This window comes from Furipterus horrens, unplaced genomic scaffold (assembly GCF_987537825.1).
Source record: "Furipterus horrens unplaced genomic scaffold, mFurHor1.1.pri manual_scaffold_1, whole genome shotgun sequence".
Taxonomy (NCBI): domain Eukaryota; kingdom Metazoa; phylum Chordata; class Mammalia; order Chiroptera; family Furipteridae; genus Furipterus; species Furipterus horrens.
Window position 1 is genome coordinate 103,064,019 of NW_028327171.1, and position 26,614 is coordinate 103,090,632.

At 36.2% G+C, this 26,614-nt stretch overlaps 1 protein-coding gene across 1 annotated transcript; it reads right to left on the bottom strand.

The window, feature by feature from the left end:
* Nucleotides 1–4,788: 4,788 nt before the first annotated feature.
* IGSF11 (immunoglobulin superfamily member 11) lies at nucleotides 4,789–25,214 on the bottom strand. Its single transcript, XM_090265115.1, has 6 exons — nucleotides 25,059–25,214; nucleotides 23,399–23,606; nucleotides 20,525–20,680; nucleotides 9,442–9,564; nucleotides 8,506–8,656; nucleotides 4,789–7,022 (listed from the first exon to the last, which is right to left on the bottom strand). The coding sequence occupies exons 1-6, from the start codon at nucleotides 25,095–25,097 to the stop codon at nucleotides 6,581–6,583; spliced, it is 1,119 nt and encodes a 372-aa protein (XP_090121241.1). The 5' UTR covers nucleotides 25,098–25,214; the 3' UTR covers nucleotides 4,789–6,580.
* Between the last annotated feature and the right edge of the window lie 1,400 nt (nucleotides 25,215–26,614).

The window sequence follows — 26,614 nt, forward strand, 5'->3', positions numbered from 1 at the left end:
CATATAAATCATTAACAGGAAGACAAGAATATCTACAAAAATTTGTAAATTAACATGTTTCTAAATAATTCCAAAGAGGAATTCTCACAGAAAACTTTAAAACACAGAGAATCAAATAAAGATTAAAATACAACATATCAAAATATATAGATTAAGGTAAGCAGTACTGAGGGGGAAATTATAGCAGTAAAAGCTTACATTACAAAAGAAGAAGCATTTCAAATCATTAATTTTTGTTCCAAGAATCTAGAAAAATAAAAGAATAAACCCATAGCAAGCAGAAGGGAGGAAATAATAAAGAGCAAAAATCAATAAAACTGAAAACAGAAATATAGAATAAAATAGTAAAAAGTGATTTATTTGAAAAAAATCAATAAAATATATAGCTTCTAAAAACTAACAGAAATTTAAAAGATATGAGATACAGGTCATCATCACCAGGAATGAAACGAGGTATCAGTACAGATCCTGCTCTCATGAAAAGGATAAGGAATATTACAAATAATCTTTATACTAAAAAAATTTACAACTGATAAAACAGACCAATTCCTCAAAACCTACAAATTATCAAAACTCAAACAAGGTGAAACAGATATCCTGAACATGTAATCCTATGGCCACTAAAAAATTTAATCAGTAATTTAAAAGCTGAAAAGAAATATCTAGGCACAGATGATTTTACTAGAGAATTCCATGAGCTTACACATATAAATCCTCAACAAAATATTAACAAACCAAATTCAGCAATGTTTTAAAAAATTATAAGCCCTGATCTACTAAAATTTATTCCAGGTATGCAAGGCTGGTTCAGATTTGAAAATTAGTCACTTAATCAAGCTTATCAAAAGACCAAATGAAAAAAAAATTACTCTATCAAATGATGAAGAAAAAGCATTCGACAAAATTCAACACCAGTAAATGATATACCCTTGTCAGCACACTAGTAATGGAGTGAAGCTTCCTCAACTGATATAATAATCTACAAAAACCTACAATTAACATCACATTTAATAGTAAAAAAAAAAAATTATTTTCCCTTAAGATCGGGAACAGGAGTATATCATCCATTACTTGTATAAGTTCTAACCATTATAATAATGCAATAAAGGAACACAGATTGAAGAGGAAGAAATAAAAGTATTCCTATTTGCAGATGATGTGATTATATATGCAGAAAACCTCAAGGAATCTACAAAAAAGAAAACAAACTCTGAAGTGAGTTCAGCAAGGTTGCAGAATATAAAATCAATACACATAATAAAATTACATTTCCTTTTTTAACATTTCTATTTACTAAAAAACAATATATAGAAACCAAAATTAAGAACACAGTAACATTTATAATTGCTTCAAAAAGTAAATATCTAGGGACAAACCCAACAAAACATGTACAGAATCTGCATTCTGAAAGTTACTAAATGCTGATTAAATAAATCAAAGAAGACATAAATAAATGGAGAAATACCATGTTCATGGGTTGGAAGACTCAAAAGTAGTAAAGGTGACAGTCCTTTCCACATTAATCTATAGGTTTCATATAATTCCTACCAAAACATCAAAGTGTTTTGTAGGCATAGACCATCTGTTTCTAAAATTTATAAGGAAAGGCACAGGGACTAGCATAGCTAAAACAATTTTGAAAGGGAAGAATGAAGTGGGAGAAACCACTCTACCAGATGTGAAAGCTTGTCAATAGCTACCGTTTCAATATATTATTGTTGGAGGTGTTAGGTAGCAGCTAGGAATGAGCAGTCAGAGGAGAAATAACGGCAGGGCCCTCACCATTACAATCTAATCTAACAAAGAACTCAGTACAGGAGGCTAGAAGCAAAAGGAAGACATGTCTCACAATTAACTTAGCAGTCCTGAGCTGTTTGATAGACTGCCAGGTGTTCCAAGCATCACAAGCAAAATAGGGCAGGAGGAGGGGAGAGTCCTTGAGCCTGTGCTGAGGAAAGGGGCTTCTGTAACAATCTTAATAAGATTGCTGGCTGTTCTGAACATCACAAGCTGGAACTGCACAGGAGAAAGAGGGGGGCCTACATTGGGAAAAGGGTGATTCTGTAATAATTTCACTAAGACAAAAGCCTTCACTAACTGAGAAAGAAAGCCTTTGGAGCTGTACATTATTCCTAAAGGGGAAAAGGAGGAGGAACCTAGAAGCCAGCTGAGATATATAACCACTAAACGCCAATAGTCAACGTACTTAGATTAGCTAAGTACCCTTTTATAGCCTCAGCTCAAGCGTATAGAACAAACTCGCTAACAAACTTACTAACAACTGTCTTTCCTCTGTATGTGGGGCATTTAGACTTGCCAGGTGCCTGCTTGCAGTTCCATGCTTGTATGTATTTCATAAGTAAACTTGCTATCTCATTCCACTACACGTGTTTGTCTCTCTCTTGAATTATTCTCTCGTGGGCAAGACAAGAACCGAGGCAGGGGTAGGAAGGCCTGACTTGGGTCTCTCTCTCCCCCCTGTAACAGAGGGATAGACACAAAGATCAGTGGATCATCTAGAAAACTCGCAGACATACAAATATATCTGAGTTTTTTCAAAGGTATAAAAGCAATTCACTAGAATAAATAAGGATGAACTTTTCAACTAATGGTAATGGAGCAACTGCACTTTTAGGCATTTATCTCAGAGAAATGAAAACTTCCATTCATACAAAAAAACTGTACAAAAATGTTCATAGTAAAAAAAAAAATTCACAGCAGCTTTACTTGTAAAAGCCAAAAAACTGCAAACAACTCAAATATCCTTCATATCCATTAATGGATAAATGGTTAAACAAACTGTGGTATGTCTGTACCATGGAATACTACTCAGCAATAAAAAGGAATGAACTATTGATACACGGAACAACTTGATGGATCTCAAGAAAATCATGCTGAGTGAAAAAAAGCCACCCCCCTAAGTTATATACTGCATGATTCCTTTATATAACATTCTTGAAATGACAAAATTATAGAGAAAAAGAGCAGATTAGTGATTTGGGACTTAGAGAAGAGGGAGGGGCTGTAACTGTGTAAGAGAAGCACAAGGAATCCTTTCTTTGGGCTGTGGTGATGGTCACATGAACCTACATGTAGTAAAACTGCACACAGCTAAATGTGTGCACACACACACACAAATGAGTGCACATATAACTATTGGATTTTGAGTTAAGGTTAATGGGTTGTTCATTTGTGATACTGTATAATAGTTATGCAAAATGTTATATTGGGAGAAATTAGGTGAAGGGTGTATGGAAATCTATTATTTCTTAGAACTGTCTGTAAATATATAATTATCTCAAAATAAAAGTTAAAACAATGATCCAACATACAGGGGTGGGCAAAAGTAGGTTTACAGTTGTGAGTATATGGAAGTTTATTCCTGTATTATAATCATAACCTCCGTGTCTTTTTTTATACAAACTGTAAACCTACTTTTGCCCACCTCTCTGTATGTGAAGAGTTACAATCATGATTCTAACTTTTTTAACTAAAACTTTGCAACTTCAATCCATAAATCATCATTTACTACTCAACATTCTCTTTAGGCCCTGTTCTAGGTGACAGAGATTCAGGGCTAAAAAAAAAAAGGCAGGAAATATGAAATATAAAAATAGGTCAATGTGTGAGAAAGGTCATTACATCTACAATCACACATGTGAGAATTGGACCCAACTTAAACTTCTAACAACAAAAGTAATTTTCAATCTGTCCAGAAAAAGTCCAGCCATTGTTAATATAATGAGAACAGTTTACACGACATCCATGTAACCTGGCAGCGAAGGAGAGTGGACTGGAATGCGCATGTGTGAACAATGATGACTTCACTGTACTAGTCAGTAGGGGTGGTAGATGCCATTGAGTGAGCATATGTACTTTGTGGCCATTACATTCAAAATGACAAAGCAAGTAGAGCAACAAGTCTGCTTCAAATTTTTCATTAAGCTTAAACATTACTCCACATAAACTATTTGGATGATTCAGAAGGCCACAGCTACGGGCAACTGGTGATTGGCATCTTCGTCAAGACAACATGCCCGCTCATCTATCACATCTCATGCAGAGTTGTTGGTTTTTTAAAGATTTTATATTTATCTTTAGAGAGGGGAACAGAGGAAGAGAGAGAGAGAAATATCAATGTGTGGTTGCCTCTTGCACGTCCCCAATTGGGACCTAGCCTGCAACCCAGGTATGTGCCCTGACTAGGAATTGAACCAGAGACCCTTTGGTTTGCAGGCTGGCACTCAACCCACTAAGCCACACCAGCCAGGGCTCATTGGAGATGTTTTTTGCAAAACATCAAATCACCCAGGTGACTCAGCCCTCCTACAGTCCAGATTTCCCATCCTGTGACTTCTGGCTTTTCCCAAAACTAATATCACCTTTGAAAAGCAAGAGATTTCAGACTATTGATGAGATTCAGGAAAATACAATGGGGCAGTTGATTGCAATTGAGAGAACCGTGTGAGGTCCCAATCTGTCTCCTATGAGGGGGACTGAGGCATAATTGTCCTATGTACAATATTTCTTATATCTTGTATCTTCAATAAATGTCTCTATTTTTCATATTACATAGCAGGTTACCTTCTGGACAGACTTTGCACTATATGTTCATTAAAATGATTATGAATACTATTTAACAGAATGGAAAATGATTATAAGATTAAGGGAAACACAAAATCATCTATTTGTTATGTTAATATTATGATACTTAATGACAACTTGTTTTTATATGAATAAACTTTTATTAAATTTTAGATAATTAGAAAGAATAAAGAAATGCAAGATAAATGCTTTCTAAACAATATTTCATATTATCATCTCTGTGTCGTGGTATTTTCACACTTTGCTTTATTAAAAAGTATAGACATTCACTTATTTAAATTTTTTACAAAGTCAAGAAGCATCAAGTGAAAAAAATAAGTAATGCTAAAGTAAATTCAGCTTTTCATCAATATTGGAATGGTTAGGTTCTGAGCTTAGCCCTCTTGGAAAATAGTTTATGCAGCTGCTGTTGGTTTCCATTTATTCAAATAAATCTGAAAATCAGGAGGCCACTCCCTGTAATGACGATGCTTGCAGGAAAAGAGGGCAAAAGACAGTGGGAAGAGGGAGTGAGAGACAACATCGGGAAAAGGAATGATGCTTTGATGGAATCATGGGGTCAGTATCATAAATAACTTTTTTTTAAGTCTGGGAAGAAAACATTTGTGTGCTGCTTAAAGTGCGATTAAGGCAAGATAGTAACCAATCCAAGTATGGCCAGCTCTACATAGCACTAAACATAGTGGGGAGTTTGTACATTACCTGCTGAACTCCAAGGCCAGCCACACCAGGTAATTAACTACAAAAGGAGTCTATTCATAGGGGTGTAAAATCCATTTGGACACCAATTGCAACCCTGAGCTCTGACAAATATAGGGCAGACCTTCCCAGGACCATACCCAAAGACACATCCTTTTTGTCTCAGTATCATCTTTTGCAAAAATAATTATTGAAAAAAAAAATTTCCACCCTCTAACAACCTGCTAACGTAATCCCTATTTATCAAACAAGGAGAAAGGTATCTACCTCAGTACAAAGGCATCAGGTACTGCCCTCATTAAGAGTAACCCAATGTGATAGCAGAGAGACCTGGAAGCCTGCTCTGAGCCAGGAAAGCTACAGTCCCTTAGACCTGCCTGCCTTACTGCACCTGGGCTACCCCCACACCTACTTCTTTCATGACAGACCTCCGCAGGCCCAAGGAACAGTCACTAAACGTGATGTTAACAACAGTTTTTTCTTTCCCTAGTCCAATGCCTCTAGTGTATTATTTTTTTAAACATAGTTAAAAAAAAATTTTCCAAGAAAATAATGAACAATAATTGTCATGGACCTATAGCAGACCCTAGAAAAACATAGACAGGCAAGAATCTGTCAATAGAGCAATATTCCAAATATGAAACTTGTGGTTCAGAAATAAATAAATATAAATGGCCTTCTCAAAGAAGTTTCTTTTGTTTTCTCCCATTTCTTACTGAATTTTGTTTGTGTAAAAAGTTTTGATTCTGTGATACAAGAGCCAGCCCTGTTGGGACAAATATTAACCGTTTGTGCCATTTGCCCTCTACATAAAGAGGGAATGGGGAGAGGCGGGAGATATCCCAGGATGTTCATTATTTTTTTCTAAAGATACCTGTATTTTAAAATAATTTCATTATTTAAACTCCATCTGGCATTTTAGTCTCTTGAAAAACTGTTATGTTAGGCATGAACTAAAGGACAAACCCGCCTGCACAGCAGTTTAGATTTTATGTGCTATTCTGCTCTTATATCTTCTTCCTTGGCTTGGCACATCTTTGAGATCCAGCTTACTGAGTAGAATCCTAGGACATCTGTGGTGGAGAAACAAGTCTTCATGACAGAATATTCTGGTTCATTTCACAAATCTTAGTAGCCAGGTAACAGTATTTGCCTTCTTCTTGTGCTCTTTACTAGTATCACAATAAGGAAAAAGTCTTTCCCAGAATATACCCACCATACCCAACCCCTTGTGCGGGGCATTTCACTGGTTCTCTTCTGAACATCTGCACTTGTCCTATACGAGAGACCCGGCCCGACTCTGGGCTGGCACCATGACAGGGACGGCACCAATGCGCTCCAGGGTTGCTCGACTGACAGTGTAGCTGTGTGTGTGCGGAGGCCGATGCTTCCTGCTGACTGAACCGTTGCTCCTGGACATGACCTGTGGTGATGACCCTCTGTTGGCTGTCACTACCAGAGTCTTATGTGAAGCTGGGACCAGATGGCTCCCATTAGCACAGATGGATGATATGTTGGCATTGCCTGAATGCAGGGAGAAAGACTGGCGCAAGTCACTGAAGTGGTTGAATGACTCTCTGTCTCTATGAACTATTGGATTGTTGCTCCAGTACCGACTGTTGTAGGTATTGGAGGAGGTCAATGTGTTGTTCCCCGAGGAGGATATCTCGGTGTGAAATGCTTTGGCAGAAGAACATTTAGGTGGAAGATCATCCTCTCTGAAAAGGAACAAAATAAAGTCATCATTAGGATTTACTTCAGGTTCACCCTACCAGGCCTCCTTCTTCTATACAAAAGCTAATGTCTGTGAAATACAAATCCTCCAGGGAGGCGACAGCAGCCCTGATGGCCCTGGCTTTAACATTCATTCCCTTTGAGACTCTGCTCCTGAAAATTTCCCCAGCTTCTCAGTCTCCAAGACTAGAAAAGGTAATTTCAAATCTTTCAAAGACTTACATTTTCCAATATAACTAAAAAATATATATCTGTGTGTATATTTGCTCTAAATAGGAAAATGGTCCATGAAGAATTCCACTGAGCTAGTTGCTATTACCTAGGAATCCAAGCTATGGGTGTGAAGAACTTTAAGAAATTATTTGAGTTGGCCTGATCTTACTGCATTTTGGGGTTTGAGAAATCACAGTGGCTGCTGAAAAGAGGTGTTCCTCAGTAATCTTATGCTGGGATGAAATCTGTCCCTGAATACAGTCCAAACCCATAAGAATTAGAAGAGGCTATGAGAAGTCATTAATTTAAGTTGTTAACTCATTTAACATTTATTGAGGACTATTCCACTCGATGTCTCATGTAAAAGAGACACAACTCCAATAGCCCAGAAACCTATGGTCAAATGAGGGTAACAATCAATACAAGAACATTTGCAAGTCCGCAAAGTTGGGCAAAGGGCTAAAGTCAACTTATATGAGGAGGTGATGCCTGAACTAATCTGAAATCAGATCAAGGAATTTACTGAAGAGATGGACGAAAAAGGAAGGTGTATAGTCCAGGAAGAGGGCAGAGCCTCAAGCAAAGGCCCTGAGTGAGGAGAGAATACAGAACAGACTGGAACACAAAGTGATCAGGGAAGTGATGGGAGGTAAGACCAGGGAAGCAGGTGCGGGTCAGATCCTGAAGGTCGGCATACATAATGCTAAGTAGACTGGAGTCTTTTCAATAAGGATGTACCATGATGCAATCTGACACTGAGCCTGAACCCTCATTATCTCCACAATATGCCAAGAGTCATTTTTCTTTAAAGGTCATTTTGACATTGTTTTCTTAAGATGTTCCCATTCTTGACTGAAAAGTCTTTCACACCAAGCCACAATGCTTTAGCCTATCTGTGTACCCATAGGTACTGGTACGCTCTGAGGTACTCTTCCTTCTGGCTTTATGGTATCATTTATAATATGTGTCAACGTGAAACACATACTCTAACTTTTCTACTGTGGCTGCCACCTAACGCCACCTACCCTGAGGACATTATTAACTTGTGTCCTCCTAGTCCTCCCCTTTCATGATCCAGTAAATAAAGCTGACTAGTACCATGAGGAAAAGGTTATCACACACAAGAAAATATCACTTAGCCATTTTAACTGTCTTGGCCATCACAGTCATAAGATAACCAAAGAAATTTCTGTTGCCCAAATGATTAGAAGTACAGAGACTGGCTAAGCAAGACAAATTATCTGATGCACAAACCTTATTTCATTAGGAATTTCTTCTTCCTCCTCCTCTTTATTTTTACTTCTCCAGTAAAAAAATGCCCCTAAAATTAGTGCAATGCAAAAAATGATAATAACTGCACCAGTGCCAATGGCTCCAGCTATTAGTCCAATGTTCCTGGGCTGGGCTGCAAAATATGTTTAAGGTATATTTAAAGAACAAAATATAGAAAGAGAGAAATAGCATATACCCATGAAACTTAAGTTTATTAAAGAATCTTAAAATGTATAAAGTTCCCTAAAGTATTGCATCCATATAAAGTTAAACTTCCATTAACTTTCTGTGTCTCCAATGGCCAAGACTAACACACAGCAGGCTCACATTTATTTAGGGAATAAGCAGTTACATGACTCACAGCTTCAGGAGAGCCACACCTACAGCAGGACAGGGAAAAGATGGTACCTGTCTAAACTGCCTGATCTGCCCCAAATGAACCCAGCAATCAGTGGGATAACTTATCACCTCATCACAGAGAGAGCACTCCCTTTTGCAACTAGAATTCAAATAACCCAGAATTCTCAATTGAAGAATTCTAAACTGTTTATCTATGATCAGGGCACCTAATAATTAAACCAATATAAGGGATGTAGAGAAAATAGAGAAAGGTCTTGTCTTGGCCATGGCCATGGATCATTACAAATTTTATAATGTCTATAGCATTATACAATCAAAATTGATTTGATTCTAATGATTCTGAGGAGAACAATATTTTGACATAAAGATGTCATATTGCTGAGGCTAAAACATGTAGTAATACATTTATAAAATATTTTCAATAATGATTAAAACCAAACAAATTTCTATTTAATCTTCAAACAATCTAAAAACAACTAGGCAGCACTCTTCATTTCCCAGTTTAACAAAGACCTTGGTTTCAGACCCAGAGTGGACATCAGAATTTTGTATACTTACGGGAGATAACCTGGAGGTCCAGAAGACAGGTGCTGGTTCCAATGGCGTTAGAAGCCACGCATTGGTACAAACCTGAAGACAGAGCACTGATGTTCCGGATGGTGACTGTTCCTTGCACCTGGTCTGTCAGAAAAATAACAATCAAGTTAGGATTTAGGGAGAAAAGTGAGAAAGCCAAAGAAATCAGCAGGAGACTATAAAAATAAACACTGAAGAGGTATCAACAGCTTTTTAAATTTTTTGGCGGGGATTTTCTTTCTTTTCTTTTTTTTTGTTCATGAATTTTAAAGACTAAAATCACGACATCACATTAAAGATCTGCAGATATAGCGGGCTGTTTGTGTATATGGTGGGATTGGAAGGAAGTCCTCTATTATGAGCTCCTTCCAGAAAACCAAATGATAAACTCCAACAAGTACTGCTCCCGATTAGACCAACGGAAACAGGACTCCACAAAAGGTATCAGGAATTAGTCAACAGAAAACATATAATCTTCCCTCAGGGTAACATAAGACTGCATGTTTCTTTGACAACCAGGCAAAAACTGTTACAGCTTTGTTGGGAAGTCCTGATTCATCCACCATATTCAGCAGACATTACACCTCCATATTTCCATTTATTTCAGTCTTTACAAAATTCTCTTAACTGGAAAAAATTCCAATTCCCTGGAAGACTGCAAAAGGCACCTAGAGCAGTTCTTTGTTCAAAAAGAAAAAATGTTTTGGGAAGATGAAATTATGAAGTTGCCTGAAAGATGGCAGAACATAGTAGAAGAAAATGGTGAATATGTTGTTCAATAAAATTATTGGTGAAAATGAAAAATGTGTCTTTTACTTTAAAACAAACTTTTTGGCCAGCCCAATATGTTTTGGTTTCCTCATGTGTGACATGGAGCTACCAACATGCCTCCACATCATAAGTCACGGTGAGGACTAAATGAGATCATGTAAGTAGTAAGCTTAGTGGAGGGCCTGGTTATGCTTCCCAAAGGAAATTCCTTCCTGCCATTGCTCAGAAAATTTATATTTTTCTGAATCATAAGAAAAGTCAGTCAAAAAACTAAGAAAATACTGAATATCTCCAAATTCCCAATAGATATTAATACACAGGACTTGAGGTTGAGATATATGAATTCCTAAATCATAAATAATCTATATTTTTATATGATTTATGCATGTAAACAATAATTAATGACCATAATAAAGTGAGCCATTTCTTCCATAAAAAATTTCAGAAGTATTCTGTATAAAAAATAATTAATACATACATTATTGTATTTGAACCAATATATTATGGCAAAATTATATATTTTAATAATACATAAAACATGATCTCAAACTGATACATTTAATAATAAAAGTAGTACAAAATTAATGCCAAATTAAAGACTATGTAAATATTCAAGATAATATCATAAATGCTTAATATTTAAACTCTATCTTTCTACAAGAAAAATTTTAAACAATATAGCATTAAGTGCACTATTCAATAATCTTAATCTTTGTTTCATGCCAAATTTTCCAGGTATAGAAACTTTTATATTTTTAAAGGTTTGTACATTTTTATTTTCAAAGATTTCATTTATTTATTTTTATAGAGATGGGAAGGGAGGGACAAAGAAAGGGAAAGAAACATTGACTGGTTGCCTCTAGCATGCTCTCAAATAGTGATCTAGCCCACAACCCAGGCATGCGCCCTGACTGGGAATCTAAGAGGTAACCCTTTGGTTTGCAGGCCAGCGCTCAACCCACTGAGCCACACCAGCCAGGGCTATTTCATTTTTATGTTAATGTTGAACCAAGATATAGCTGGAGAAAGGATGGGCAGAGAACCTATTTGTACCCATTAAAAGAATGTACAAAGCACCTTCAAGGCAGACATTACAATGCATGCCACTTCATAGTGGCTCATTTCCTTTATTTAACACTGAAAATATTTTGTCTGTTTGCCCTGACTTTGGTTTTGCCATTGGAATAGATATTGTTTTGCCAATTCATATTTGAAATCCATTTCTGTTTTCATGTCAGTGTATTCTATAGCAACATTCCAATCTTCTCCTCTTTGCACTTCTGCTATTAAAACATTTATAAAGAACTGAGGTGTACAGCAAATATTTAAACACTGAAAAACACCAATGAACATTAGTGGTCAATATCTGAATAATGTACTATTTGGATCTCCTTTATTAACAATATTACATAGAATCACACATCAGAATTACCAAGCTAAGGGCCTACTCTGCTTCTAAAATGTAGTGTTTCTTAGAATATCACTCATGGCATTTGTGTAAAATGTACTATATGTATAAACATTAATATTCATTTGTAAGAATGACTCACCATTAGCAAGAGACATGGTCATGAACACATACAACATGGCAACAGCTACAAGCAAGATTAACTGATTAGATTATGACTGCTTCTCTCCTGTACACTTCTGTCCAGGTACCCAGAAATGTTGACTCTGAGTACTCTTGGTTTTAACTTGACATCAATGGATTCTTTCAAATCAATATGTCTTTATGTTCATTGTGGAGCTTTAATTCTCAAAGGAGAATAGCACTGAGTGCTCAAGAAGTATTACCTGCTACTATTGTCCTTATTTCAGTCCCCATCTAGAGATCCCAGAGAGCCACTAACTTACCCATTACGTTTCTCAAGCAAACCTCTAAGTTATTTCTATTGAGTTAATACAGTTATTGTTCATTCAATGGCCTACGTAATCTGAGTTAACTTTGACTTGCTGAAATTTTTTCTCCAATCTCCCTGGAATTCCACCCTGCCCCCTGTCCTTTATCCATCCCCATTAGTGGAGCCTTACTTCAGGGCCTTTTCATTTCTTGACAGAGCTATTATCAAAGCCTCCCATGTATGACCTGATTGCCAATTCCTCACCCTCATTGCTAAGGCTGTTCCTAAAATGGACATCTGCATCTCTCCTCTTCCTTTATACAGGCCAGTGAATACCCAGAGTCTCAAAGATAACACCCAAACTCATTTCTTGTTATATCATGCCTTTCATAATCTGGACCTGAACTTGCCAATCTCCTTTCTGGCCAAACCTCCATGAATCTCTATGTTAGCTTCACAGATTAAAATGTCAAACTTCTACACTTGCAGGATTTTGCACTCATGTTTCCCTCTATTGAGGATACCCGCTTTTAACGTCTGTTCATCCTTTAAGATCCTTTTCTGCTCAGACATCTCTTTCCATGTAAAATTCATCCTAGACTCTTAAGGAAAAATTAACACGTCCATATTTTTTTATTTTATAGCACTACAAACAATTTTAGAGCACGAAACAGTATCATAATTATCTTTTTATATGTCTCCTGCGTTAAATGAGCTCTACAATAAAAATATGTCTTACATTTATATCTCTCTACCTTCTGTAACACTCTATCCTGAAGTAGTTGCACAGAATAAAGGTTGTATCTGCATATATACATATACACACACATACACATCTTTAAAGAACAGATGAATGTATATACAAATGAATGCAGTTGTGATAATCACTGGTATTTAATTTTTTAAAGGAGAAGGAGAACATCCAACAGAATTTGCTTTTTATGTCAGAGGGCAAAAATGAAGGCGAAAAATTGTCTTTCCTCAGAATAACATCTTTTTAAAAAAAAACTTTTTCTTTCTGATGTAGGCAAAAGTAACAAGCCGTCTGCCAGGGGGCCTGCAAGCGGGCTCCCCTGCCCAGGTGTCGTGTGACCCCAGCTTGCAAGAACTCGCAAATGAGTCTTGCCGACGCCAGAGGCTGCACACGGCTCCTGGTGGCTGAGTCACGGAATCCAGGGAACAAAGAGGGCTGAAGACCTAAGCCTCCTTTCCCATAGTGATAACATCGGATGTGGTGCAGGCCCTTGGACCGTTACTCACACACGATTCTTGGGGGCTGGTTTACAAGTCTCTAAGAACAAAGAAGCTTGAAAATTAGTGTCTCCTCTCCCCTAGCGATTATATCGGATGCGGAACAGACCCTTGGACCTTTGTGATCTGCTGCTTTGCTCTGTAGCTCTATAGGTTAATGTTTATCCCTCTTAGTGGGATCATGTAAGCCTTTTAGTTCTGTAGCTCTATAGGTTAATGTTTAGTCCTTTTAGTGGGAAGAATGTTTGTTACCATGTAAGCCCTTTTAGTTTCTATTTAGTATTACTTTAAAAAAAATTTTTTTTCTACAACCCAATAGGAGGGCCGTGAATAATCGCTAATGGCCTGCACGAGCCACAGCCCTCTGTGCATAGCTGGCCACTCATCCTGCTTGCTGGACTTAATCTCAGCGTTCCCGACCATATTCAACACTACATCCTGATTTTTTTCAAAGTATATTTTATTGATTATGCTATTAAAGTTGTCCCAATTTTCCTCCTTTGGCCCCCTCTACCCAGTACCTCCCTTCCCTCCAACAATGCCCCCCACCCTTAGTTCATATCTATCAGTCATGCATATAAGTTCTTTGGCTTCACCATTTACCTTACTATTCTTAACAACCCCCTATTTTGTACCTACCAGTTATGCTTCTTAATCCCCACTTGATAAAGAGAAAATAACACCTGTTTATTCAGCAACTTCAGTGGGAGAAAACGTTTTTCCTTCTGTGGGAGAATTATGGAAACACTCTCACTGGGAGGGAAATTAGCAGGGGAAGTTCAAGAAGGAGGACCAAGAGGCTTCCAAACATGGTAGAGAAATAGGAGTGCTTTCTATCCACAGTCTGGGCAAGCCTGGTATCCTCTCTGGGCCCAGTCCTCTCCCTTGTAACATGAGAGTGCCAGACTACATGATACTTGAGATACTCTCTTGCTCCATCTATAATCTCCATACAAAGTTCTGCAGAGCTCTCAAGCAAGCAAGAGAGTTAATCATCTCTCTTCACTGTATTATTAAATTATAAAAGGATGAGAACAACAGAGGATTTCTTAGGAGCCATGAAGAAAAATTTATAAAGAACACTGAAATAATCAGTAGAAGATATGGGGGAGGATAAACATAAAACAAAATGTTCAAAATTCATCCAAATATATCCATAATCATAATTAATATAAATGGATTTAATCACACAAAGGACAAAGTCTCACAGATTGCAAATTGAGAACCAAACTGAATCCAGACATATGCTTTAGGAGATACACCTAAAACATAAAGCAAGGAAAACTGAAAGTAAATGAACCATAAAATGCAAACATACCAGCAAGAATCAACCAAAGAAAGCCACAATGGGGATTTTAATAACAGTTAAGATAAGGCAAAAATTCATATTTAACACAGAGAATCAGTGAGATATAAAAACTGTAAGTACCTAATGACATAGGCTCTACATATGTTTTTTAAAATAGGCACAACTACAAGAACAAATTGACAAATCCACAATACTACTATGTGATTTTTGAACACATTTGTCTCATATAAAATAGCTGAAATGGATAAAATACTGGTAAAAATACAGAATATAATTAAGTTTCATAAATTTTGTATACATATCCTATTACCTACAATAGCTCTTACTATTCTCTTCCTTGCTCAGTCCACTCCAGACACACTGACATCTTCGCTGTCCATCTTTTGATGGACACCAGGCACTCTCCTACCTTAGGGCCTTCATATGGCTGTTCCTCTGCCTGGAATGCTCTCCAGTCCCATATTTACATGCCTCATTCCTTCATCATCTTTAAATCTTTGTTGGAATATCACTCTTTCAATGAGGCTTACCCTTGGGAACTTAGTCAAAATTGCAGCTCCTCCTGCCCCAACTAATTCATTTTACCCTGATCTATCTTTTTCCAATAGAACTTAACACCATGTAACAACTTCTGCAATTTACTGATTTATTATGTTCTATCTCCACCCACTAGAATATACGTAAACTCTGCAAAGGGAAGCATTTCTGTTCAGTTCACTGATGGATCTCCAACATCTAGAACAGTGTCTGGAATATAGTAAGTACCTAGTACGTATTTATTGAAAGAATAAATGAAGAACAGAAATTAATATAAGTATACAAGAGGATAGATAGTATCAAAAGCTATTTCTAGCAAGATTGATTTAAAAAATAAAGATGAAAAGCACAAGTAAACAGAATTAAGAATAAAAAGTAAAACATAAATACAGAGAATTTAGAGAATAATAATAATGATAGTATAAATGCTAATATTTATTAAGTGCTTATACATGCCATATGCTGTTCTAAACATCTTACATGTGTTTTCATATAACCTTATTTCCATTCCTGTAAGGCAGTTACTATTATTGTCTCCATTTTACAAATAAAAAAACCTAAGGCACAGGGTCACATAGCCAGTAATTTCTGGAGCCAGGATTCCAACCGCATCCTCTAACTCCAGAACCTGCACTCTAAGATACACATTTGTCTTTTATATAGAGAATACCAGGGGCAACTTGATGCCAATAAGTATGAACTTAGAAAAAAAAAACTTTTCTAGAAAAAGATACAGAAAAATCTAAATAAACCTACACCATTAGAGAAACTGAATCAGTAGTCAAAAATCTACCAACAAAACGTAACAGCAAGACAAAGCTTTTATAGCCAAATTCTACAAAATAATCAGATAACCTCTACCTTATTCATACTGTTTCAGAACAAAGAAAAAGAGGAAAAGCTGCCCAACTTATTTTGAGGCCACTATATAATGTGACACTAAAACTGAATGAAGGACAATAGAAGACAGAAAAATCATAGACCATTCTCACTTATGATCACAGATGCAAAAATTCCATTAAAACACTGACATTTTGATCTGGATAGTTCTTTGTTGCTGATGCTGTCCTGTGCATGATAGGATGTTTAGCAGCATCCCTGGCCTCTACCTACCAGCTGCCAGTAGTGCCCTCCTCCCAGCTGTGATAATAGTCTCCAAACACTGCCCAGTGAAACTGTCCCTCATTGAGAACCCTGCTGTAGAGGCTGGTGAACTGTCTCTGCATCATGCTTCCACTTAGTGGAGCCCGGGCCAGTGTACAAGCCTTAGAGGCACAGACCAAAGTGTTATATTTTGCCTGAAATAATATCAACCTTAGATATAATTTTCACTTACCTTAGAATTCAAAAGTATTGTATACCAGAAGGATAATTCTAAATCCCCTCTATTACTCCTCTGTATGAAAATGAAGGATACCTTGTAGGATACTGGCTCTAAATCTAGTCATCTCTTGAGTAGACATATATGAACTATATGAGGACAATTTTTTAGTAACTTTTATTTTGACATAATTTTAAACTTACAGAAAAGTTGCAAGGCTACCACAATGAACTCATATATCATCTACTCAGATTCAACAACTGTTCATACTTTGACCTAATGAGTTTACAATTTTCTCACTAAACATATAAATATTTTTCTGAACCACAATGAAAAGACTATGCCTCTTTACCACAAAGTACTTAGTATTTCCTAAGAACAATTTTCACACAATCACAGTAAAAGCACCCGAGTCAAGAAATTTAACACTGAGACAATAGTATTATGTAATCCACAATTCATACTCAGATTTCATCGATTATCCCAATAGTGTCTTTTCTAGCTATTTCTTCCTCTGTCCAAATTCTAATCCAGAATTCTGTATTTCATTTAGTTGTTTTAACTTAGTCTCTTTCAGTCTGCAACAGTTTTGTCTTTCCCTTTGTTTGCATGCTGTTTCCTCATGACTGGATTCAGGTTATGTGCTTTTGACAGGAATACCACAGCAAGGATGTTGTGTCCTTCTCAGTGCATGTATTGGATTGGACAAAATGTTTGTTCAGTTTTTTCCCTAAGATGACTCTAGTAGAGCTTACCTGTCTTTAATTTCATATGAAACAATTTTGTTAGATTGTATTGTGACAGCTATCGTATTGGTGTGCATTTTAAAAAACTTATCAAAATTGGTGAATTTTTGTGTAGTCAGTTTAATGGTGAAGATGGAAGAAAAGACACAACATTTTTTGGCACATTATGCTTTATTATTTCAAGAAAGATAAAAATGCAGCTGAAATACACAAAAAAGATTTGTGCAGTGTATGGAGAAGGTGCTGTGACTGATCGAATGTGTCAAAAGTGGTTTGCAAAGTTTTATGATGCAGATTTCTCACTGGACGATGATCCACAGTTAATGACTAGTTGAAGTTGATAGCAATCAAATCGAGATATTGAGAGCAATCAATGTTATATCACACAGGAGATAGCTGATATACTCAAAATATCCAAATCAATAAAGTTACATGAAAATGAAAAATGTGTCTTTTATTTTAAGGAAAAAAAACCACAGGGTGTTTTTGGCCAACCCAATATTTGGAGGCACAGGATAACAGTTTGTCACCATATCAATAATGTTTTCATAACCTGGTGAAAGTAGTATCTACCAGGTCTCTCTATTGTAAAGTCACAGTTGACCGTTGAACAACACAGGAGTTAGGGGAGCTGACACCCCCCACCCCAAGTAGTAGAAAATCTACATATAATTTTTGACTCTCCAGAGGTTTAACTATTAATATACTGTTGTTAACCAGAAGCCTATGGATAAACTATAAACAGTCTACACATATTTTGTATGTTATATGTTTTATATACAGTATTCTTACAATAAAGTAAGCTAGAGAAAATCATAAGGAAAATACATTTACAGTATTTATTGGAAAAAATCTGCAAATAAGTGAACCTTTGCAATTCAAGCTCTTATTGTACAAGGGTCAACTGTACTATTTTTTCTTTACAATTTTAAGTAATTTGTGGAGACATATTTTGGAACTACATGGATATCTTGTGCCTTATCCAACTTTTGTTCACTATTTGACATCAGTGATGACTTTCCTAATTCTGTCATTCCTTCTATGTGCATTAATAGGCTTTCCACTCTAAAAAAAATGCTTTCCCTTCTCCCCCATTTATTTATGCATATCAGCAGAGATTCAGGGACTCTCATTTTATTCAGTGGATTATATATTTATTTAAATGTTCATATTGTCTCAGATCTGGCCAGAAGAAATGCCTTCAAGCTAGCCTCTATACACAAGGACAATGCTAACCCCCAAATATTATGCCCCTGTCGCTAATCAGACATCTGGGGTGCACCTCGCTGGTGTCAAACATTCTTTTCTCAGAGAACACATCTTGAGTTTATATGAAGCAACTGCAAACATATTAGTAAAGTAAACCTTCTGAAAAAAGTCTAAGTGATTTTGTGATTAAATGCTATTTTGAGATCTACTTTATTAATGTAGTATAAAGAGGTAAATTCAAAATAAAACGCGGACTTATTTAATGTGCATTATCATGACAGATGAAATTATCTAAAGTAATTCTGATAAACAACCCAGAGTTTGAGTTACAGAAGACAAACATTTTCATCTTTGCATTCAAGTTCTTTTTTATACCTAAAGTACCAGAGAATATTTAAGTTGCAAAGAAAATTTTTTAAAAATTTGATTGATACACATTTATTCAGAACCAAAGGTATGGAAAGCTCTTTTTACAGATATTTCACAACTTACCTACAAACAAAACACTTTTAAATGTTCATTTTTAATCCCGAACTCAATCCAATATTTCAAAGAAATGTTATAAAATAAATCATAGATTAAGATGAAAAAATAATCTGGAAAATATTGTTTAACTCCCTTATTTTACAACAGGACAACACAAGCCCAAAGAGGTGAGCTGTCACAGAAAACTGTCACTGAAAAAATCTAGAATTTGAATATAATTTCAGGACCTGAAGACAAGACCTATTTTAAGCATACCACTTACAATGATGGGAGTGACAACATAGTACACAAGTAAAACTATTTAGCCCACAGTGTAGCTAAAACACTGCCCAATAAAAAAATCAGTAGGGAACAACAGTACTGCAATAATCATTATCAGAGCAACCCAAAAGTTATTATGTTGAAAGTTTTTTAAGTTTTCACCCGAGGACATACTTGTTGATTTTAGAGAGAAGGGAAGGGAGGAAGAGAGCGAGAGGGAGAGAAACATCAATCTGAGACAGAAACACCAATCGGTTTCCTCTCATATGTTCCCCAACCAAAGACTGTCTGGCATGTGCTTTGACCAGGAATCGAACCCACTACTTCCCAGTTTACAGGACAACACTCCAATCAACTAAGCCACACTGGCCAGGACTGAAAAGATTATTTTTAAATAATAAAATCTGGGATAGGTTAATTAAAAAGTGACAGGAGGTCTATTAATATTTCTGTTGGGATTCTTAAAACTTAAAAGCACTTTAAGAGGTTGATAGCCCTGGTTCTTTAATATATCTATACATACAATTCAGGACTTTCCTTTTCCATGATTCAAACTTATCAAGCATAAATAAGGCTGTCTTGGACCTCTCCCTTAACTGCCAACTCTTTAAGATTTGTAAATCTGCCCTGAAAATGCTTCAAGAAACATGTTCTGCATTATAGAGGATGCAACAGCTGAGCCTGCTAAATTTTATTTTTTAATAGGTTTTAAATATAATTCTATAATTTCCCTCACTTTACTTCATAAACTTTCCTCAGTTTTTCAAGGGTATTCTTTTAATATCAAATTTAAAGAGCTGGTTCTACATGTAGAAAACCATCAATGATATTCATGCCTCCTCCAGTGTTTACCTGTCTGGTGTGATCAACTCCGGGATGGATCTGGGGCCTTTTCCTGTTCTCTTTCCCATCTTCCTCCTCTAATTAGACTTGAGGCTGCAAACAGGATGATTGACCCTTTCGTGACCATGCTGATGTTTCTCATACTAAAATAAGCAGTTGTGTTTCAAATAGGAAGTGGATTCTGTTATTAACTTCTAGGATTATCTTACAGTTAACAATATAACAAAGCTACCATTGAGCTATTTTAAAATCCTCACCATAATGGAACAGAATTTCCACATATTGTTACCAATGGATAATACACATTTCATAAAATCAGCAATGAGAAGATACAGTAAAAAGTTTTTATTTTCTTTATAGTTAAAAACACAAAATGATCCAGATAAGCTTTTTCAGCAATTATAAATACAGCAGTTATTTTTCAAAATCTACTAAAGTTAATTATTTTCCACAGTAACTAATGAAATGAGAAAAGCAACACCATACATACCCTGAGTGGCTGTTGGAGGTAGCTTGAAGGTATTGTCTAACTTCTCCCAAAGGTAAGTTGGTCGAGGAATGCCTTCCTCTGAGCTACAGAGCAGGACAACATCACTGCCGATATCCTGGGATCCTTGGATTTGGCAGTGAGGGGGAGAAGGGGGAACTATAATAGGAAGAGTAAGCAATAAAGTATGCATTCACTATGAGCCAACAATAATAAAGGAAACATCCAATATTCAGTACACTAGAACCTTACTGTTTTTGGAATACATACTAGGAGACTATCTGTGTGAAGCCAGTGGATAGTCATGTACTATTCACAGGGCTTGAGCACAGGTGCAGGGCATACAACTTCAGGTAGTAGGGAGCAAATAATGTGAAAGGTATCTTATTTTCATATTTTCAAGGTATTTTGTGGTCTTGGTTTCACTCTGCTTCCTCTATATATGTTGTGTCAACATATTGCCTTTAAAAACACTGCTGAATACATACATGTTTGCAGCAGCACTATTCACAATAGCTAAAAGGTGGGACCAAGGTGTCTATAGATGGATGGACGAGTAAGTGAAATGTGGTATATCATTACAATGGAACATTACTTAGCCTTGAAAAGTATGAAAATTCTGACACATGTTACAACATGAATAAACTTTGAGAACTTTATAGTGAGTGAAATCAGCTAGTCATAAAAAGGCAAATGTATGATTCCACTTACATGAGGTACCTAGAGTAATCAAATTCATAGAAACAGAAAGCAGAATAGTGATTTCCAGCTGCTGGTGGGAGAGTGACATGTTTTAATGAGCATAGAGTTTTAGTTTTGGAAAGTGAAATGAATTACGGAGACTGGTTGCACAACAATGGAAATGTACTTAACAGTACTGGACTCTACATTTAAATATTGTTAAGACGGTGGTGAATTTTATGCTACATGTATTTTACCACAACAAACTGTTTTTAATTACTGAAGGAGATGACTTGTAGAGAAGATAATTCAAGGAAGAGCAACCACTTACCCTGCCAGCTACTCTCTGGCTAGCACCACCTTAATGAGGTTCTCTTTCACTTTACAAACAAAAACCAGGTAGAGCCACTTTTTACCTAACCTGCTTAATAGTGGGGGAAGTTAGGGTAAGGTTCAAGTCTACCTACTACTTGACAGTAAGACAGTGCACATTTTCTAATCATTAAGGCAGATAAAAACACAAAAAGCATGAAACAAAAAATTACCAAAAAAAAAAAGAACACTAAAGGAAGAAGGTGGTGATTCATAGAAATGGAAGGAAGGAAGGAAGGAAGGAAGGAAAGAAGGAAGGAAGGAAAGAAGGAAGGAAGGAAGGAAGGAGGGAGGGAGGGAGGGAGGGAAGAAGGGAAGGAGGGAAGAAGGAAGCCCATGGCAATACAGCTTAAATTCAAGTAATGATGTATTTGTAATGCTAATAGCTTTTCATTAACTGTGTTCAATCTTGCAGAAATGAATGAATGAATGAATGAAAAAAATAAATGCAGCATATATAATGCAGGAAAGAAGGTAGCTGGAGGAAGAGAGAACAATGAGAGTATCCTATAGGTAGGAAGAGTAAACCTTCTCGGGGCACCCTAAACTGCTGTGATGGGATAAACCAATCTCCTCAATTTATTGTCTTCAGCATTGTCACTGTGATGCTATGAGGGGAAACCAAAATAATTCTTTGAAGGTAGCATTAACTATAAAATAAATTAAAGATGTTTTTCCTTCCTTTAAAGAAATGACAAAATAAACTTGGATAATGTGGGAAGATAGGTACCTAACTTACAGGTATAAGCATCAGAATAATATCGAATTCCAATAGTATTTAGTACTCAGAGTATTTTAAAGTCTATAATTTTAATATATTAGAATGAATAATTCTTCTAGGATAGGAATCTCCAACCTTGTTCTTAGTTTCCTTATTTGGTTTGAAAATTGGGAGAACAAAGCACCAAGGTTATAGCATATTTTCACCCACAGAAGAAAAATGGCAACAACCCCCAACACCAGTGTCCTCAAGTGACTCAGTAATGGGAGGGAAAGGGAGAGAGTTTGCCCAGGAACAGGGAAGTAGATTCTGAGATTCGAGTGGGATGAAGGACTATCAAAAAGCATCAGCATTTTCTATCAGTCTCCCAAAATGACCTGAACTTAGCCACTTCTACCATAAGTATCCGTTTTGGAGGTAGTGTTTTATTCCAGAGGCAATAAAACTGAGAAATAAAACATGTTTAGAGTGGATTTAATTGAGCATTAGATAGTCTACCTTGCCAGTATAAGGGAAAGAATACTGATTTGAGTAAAGAGACCTACCTTTTAATCTAAACTTTATTGTTGTTCATTGTTCACACAACTTTGAAAAAGGCCCTAAGCCTATTTGGTCTTGGTATTAAGACCAAATTGGTTATATAATTTATCATTTAAACAAGTATACTTTTGAGAGTAATGAAGTATTAAAATTACTCCAGGACGAGGTGCAAACCACGAACTGTGTGGTGAACCCACCAGTTACACAGACATGCCACAGCAGTTAGCATATTTACACACGTGCTGAAAAGTCTGCTTCATACTCATAATAAGTAATTCTTGATTTAATTTGCTTTCAACAATAAGTGCTATCCTGCAAATGCTTAAGGAAAGTGAGAGGCCACTTTTGATGGTATTTTATACCACCTTTAGGGAGCTACAAGAAACGGAGAAAGGTGGGGGTGAGACTCAGAAGCAAGCAGAAGCAGCGGAGGTGGGCTGAGAGGAGAGAAGACTGGAAGAGGACACAAGCAGATGGAGAGTACAGGACAGGCAGAAGTAAATGTGCTTCAGAGAAGATTCACAAGTAAAGCCAGAGTGCTTGGAACATTTCCTCTCACTCACCTAAAACTGTGAGACCGGTGACCCCAATGTTCCTGCCCCCTCTATCTGGAAGGTTGTTAACCAAACACTGATAGGTGCCTGTATCTGATAGCTGAGTGTTGTTAATGAAAATAGAGACATTGGTGGATGGCATGGTTCCTGTAAATCCTACCCTACCATGGAACTGGGGGGCACCGTCAAACATCTGTCCACCCTGATACAGAATGACCTGCAAAAGAAGCAAAGTAAATAAATCAGCCACTGCATCTTCTCCCAGACACACCACAACTCTCTAGTAGACAACAGACAGCACCAAACATTAAGAATCTGTATTTCTAACTTAGAGTTCTCACCAAGTTCTTACTATAACACCTGTCCACAGTACCTAGGGATTCTAAATTCTTACATATCAAAGTAGAATAACATTGTTTCCTTACCTAACGCATCAGAATATAGAAAGCATCTTTATGCTATGCTACTATCAGCCCATAAATATTTTTATCGGTTCAAAAAGTTAGTTCTAAATTAAAATTTTTTAAAATTAGCACTACCATTCTCATGCTTACTAGATCACAAAATAATAGATCCCAGTTAATGACAGAATATAAATGAATGTCATAAAAGAGAAGAGTTATAAGCCCATCATTGCTGTTCTTATGTCCATTTCTATTATTCAAGTTAACTATTCGTGGGAGAGGACTCAATGGTGGTGCAAAAAGCCCTTTGGTCTGAGAGTGAGGGATTTGGTTCTATTCCAGTTCTACCAGTAAATGTTAGGGTAACTGTGGTCAATTCTTTCTTTGTGTCTGTGACTCAATCATTGACACCCAAAATAATAAGTCTGAACTAAATGATCTCAAAGGCTCAGTCTAATTACAAAAGTTCCACAGCTTAAAGAAATACAGGAAGATTTTATTAAATACGTCTATTTGTTCACCCACCAGAAGAACGAATAGGAGGTTATGTCCTCACCCTTTCCTGGCATCCCAAATCCCTTCAGAAAATGTAGCTTATCAAATATATTTAGGTAGTAATAAGCTTATTGAAGCAGAAAACCTTTATAACAGAAAGAAGTTAACAAGAAATGAAGATACAGTCATAATCACAATTTATTAATTTCTGAGCATTATTTTCTGCAATGGGTATCGCATATTATGGGTCTCTTACCTATAAGTGATACACCTTATTAGGTGGTAACTTCTAATTTCACGTACCCTAATTTATTTGAGATCCCAGTATGCTTGGCTGGCGTTGTTTATTTTAAAATACTAGTGAAATTAGCCAAATAATTAAAGTACTATTATCTAAAGTTACTTTCTTAATATTATGACACTCAGCCATCTCTGTTAGTACTGGTCTTTTCCTTTCCAAATATATTTTGCTTTGGTTTATATTCAGTCTTGGTATTTCCTGTCAGTGATGTTTTTGATGAAACTTCAGGTTCCTACATAAAATTCTCAGAAGAATTCTCTTGACATCTGTTAATTTTTTTAAGTCTTTTAAAGAGAGGATTGCTGCTTCTGACAGTTGACTGCTAATGCAGGAGCAGAACTGAAAACAGCAGAGGTAATGAAAGTGCCACCTTTCTCTACAAATCAAATACATACTCAGGATGCTTTCCTACACACCTCCTTTGAAAAGATTAATACTCTAGAGGTAGCACAGGATGGAAGAGAAGTACCTGCTCAGGTTGATTGGCATTGGCCAGGGGAATGACCATCCAAATGACATTGAGGTTAATGAGGGCAGCGCTGGTGGTGAAAGTACAGGGCAGGACTGCTGTCTGACCTCGGGCCACTTGGATACTCCCAGGGCTTTCTGAGACTTCTAGGGATGCTGCAACACCTACAGAAGAACCAGCATCAGGTTATGTGCTCACCCTTTCCTGACAAAAGGGTCTGTGTGTTTCATATTATCAATAATGTACAGAGACTGTACATTATTGATAGTCTTACTAAACAAGAACTGACCAGTCACTGAGTCAACACGATAAAAATTGCTCATTTCTTTCTTTACCTCTTAGTAACTATAAATGAAAAAATATTAGAGGTTATTCTACTTTTTTAAGACACTATTTGGCATTTGGCCAGATTCAAATATAATATGGGAAAATTAAACTGACAATGTTTCAGCAAAACTTGAAATGGTGATGGGGGACAAAAAATAAGCTGATTTTTTTAAAAACATCATAACAATAGCACAATTGTAAAATTAAATATTTATATATAAATCTAATAATATATATGCAGGAACTATAGCCTGAAAACTATAAAATGCTGATGAAATAATTTAAATGAGACTAAATAAATGGACAGATATACAATGTTCATGGATTGGAAGATTCAATACTGATAAGATGGCAATTTTCCCCACACTGATCTACAGAATCAGAGCAATTCCAGTCAATATCCCAGCAGCCTTTTTGTTGATACTAACTAATTGCAAAATACACAAAAAGGAAAAGTGTTAGACTAGTCAAGAGAATATTGAAAAAAAGAATTTGGAGAATTCACAGTATCTGATTACAGAATGTGCTGATTACTACCTATAGTAATCAAAACAGTATGGTACCAGCATAAATGGCACAAGACTGAGAGTTCTGAAATAAGCCCTTCTATTTATGGTCAAATGCTTTTCAACAACAGTACAAGACAAATGGGGAAAAAGATAGTCTTTTCAATAAACAGTGTTAGAATAATTCTATATTAATATGCAAAAGAATAACTCAGACCCTTACCTCATAGAACTCACAAAAATCAACTCAAACTGTACCACAGACCTAAATGTAAGAGCTAAAACTATAAAATTTCTAGAAATAAACTTAGGAGAAAAATCTTTGTGACCTTGGGTTAGTCAAAGAAGTCTTAGATATAGCACCAAAACCATAAATCATACAAGAGAACATTCACTGGACTTCATTAAAATTTTTAAAACTTGTGTGATTCAAAATATTTAATTAAAAAATAAAACACCAAGGTACAGACTTAGAAAAAATATTTGTAAATCATATATCTGGTAAAGGACTTGTATACAGAATATATAGTGAACTATCACAACCAAATAATAATAAGACAAACAACCTATTAAAATGGGTAAAATATGCTCAACATTATTACTCATTAGGAAGGACACTGCATAGTAAAGTCACAGTAAGATACCATTACACACCCACCGTAATGGCTATAACCAAGACAACACCGAGTGCTGACAAGGATGTAGAGAAATGGGAATCCTCAC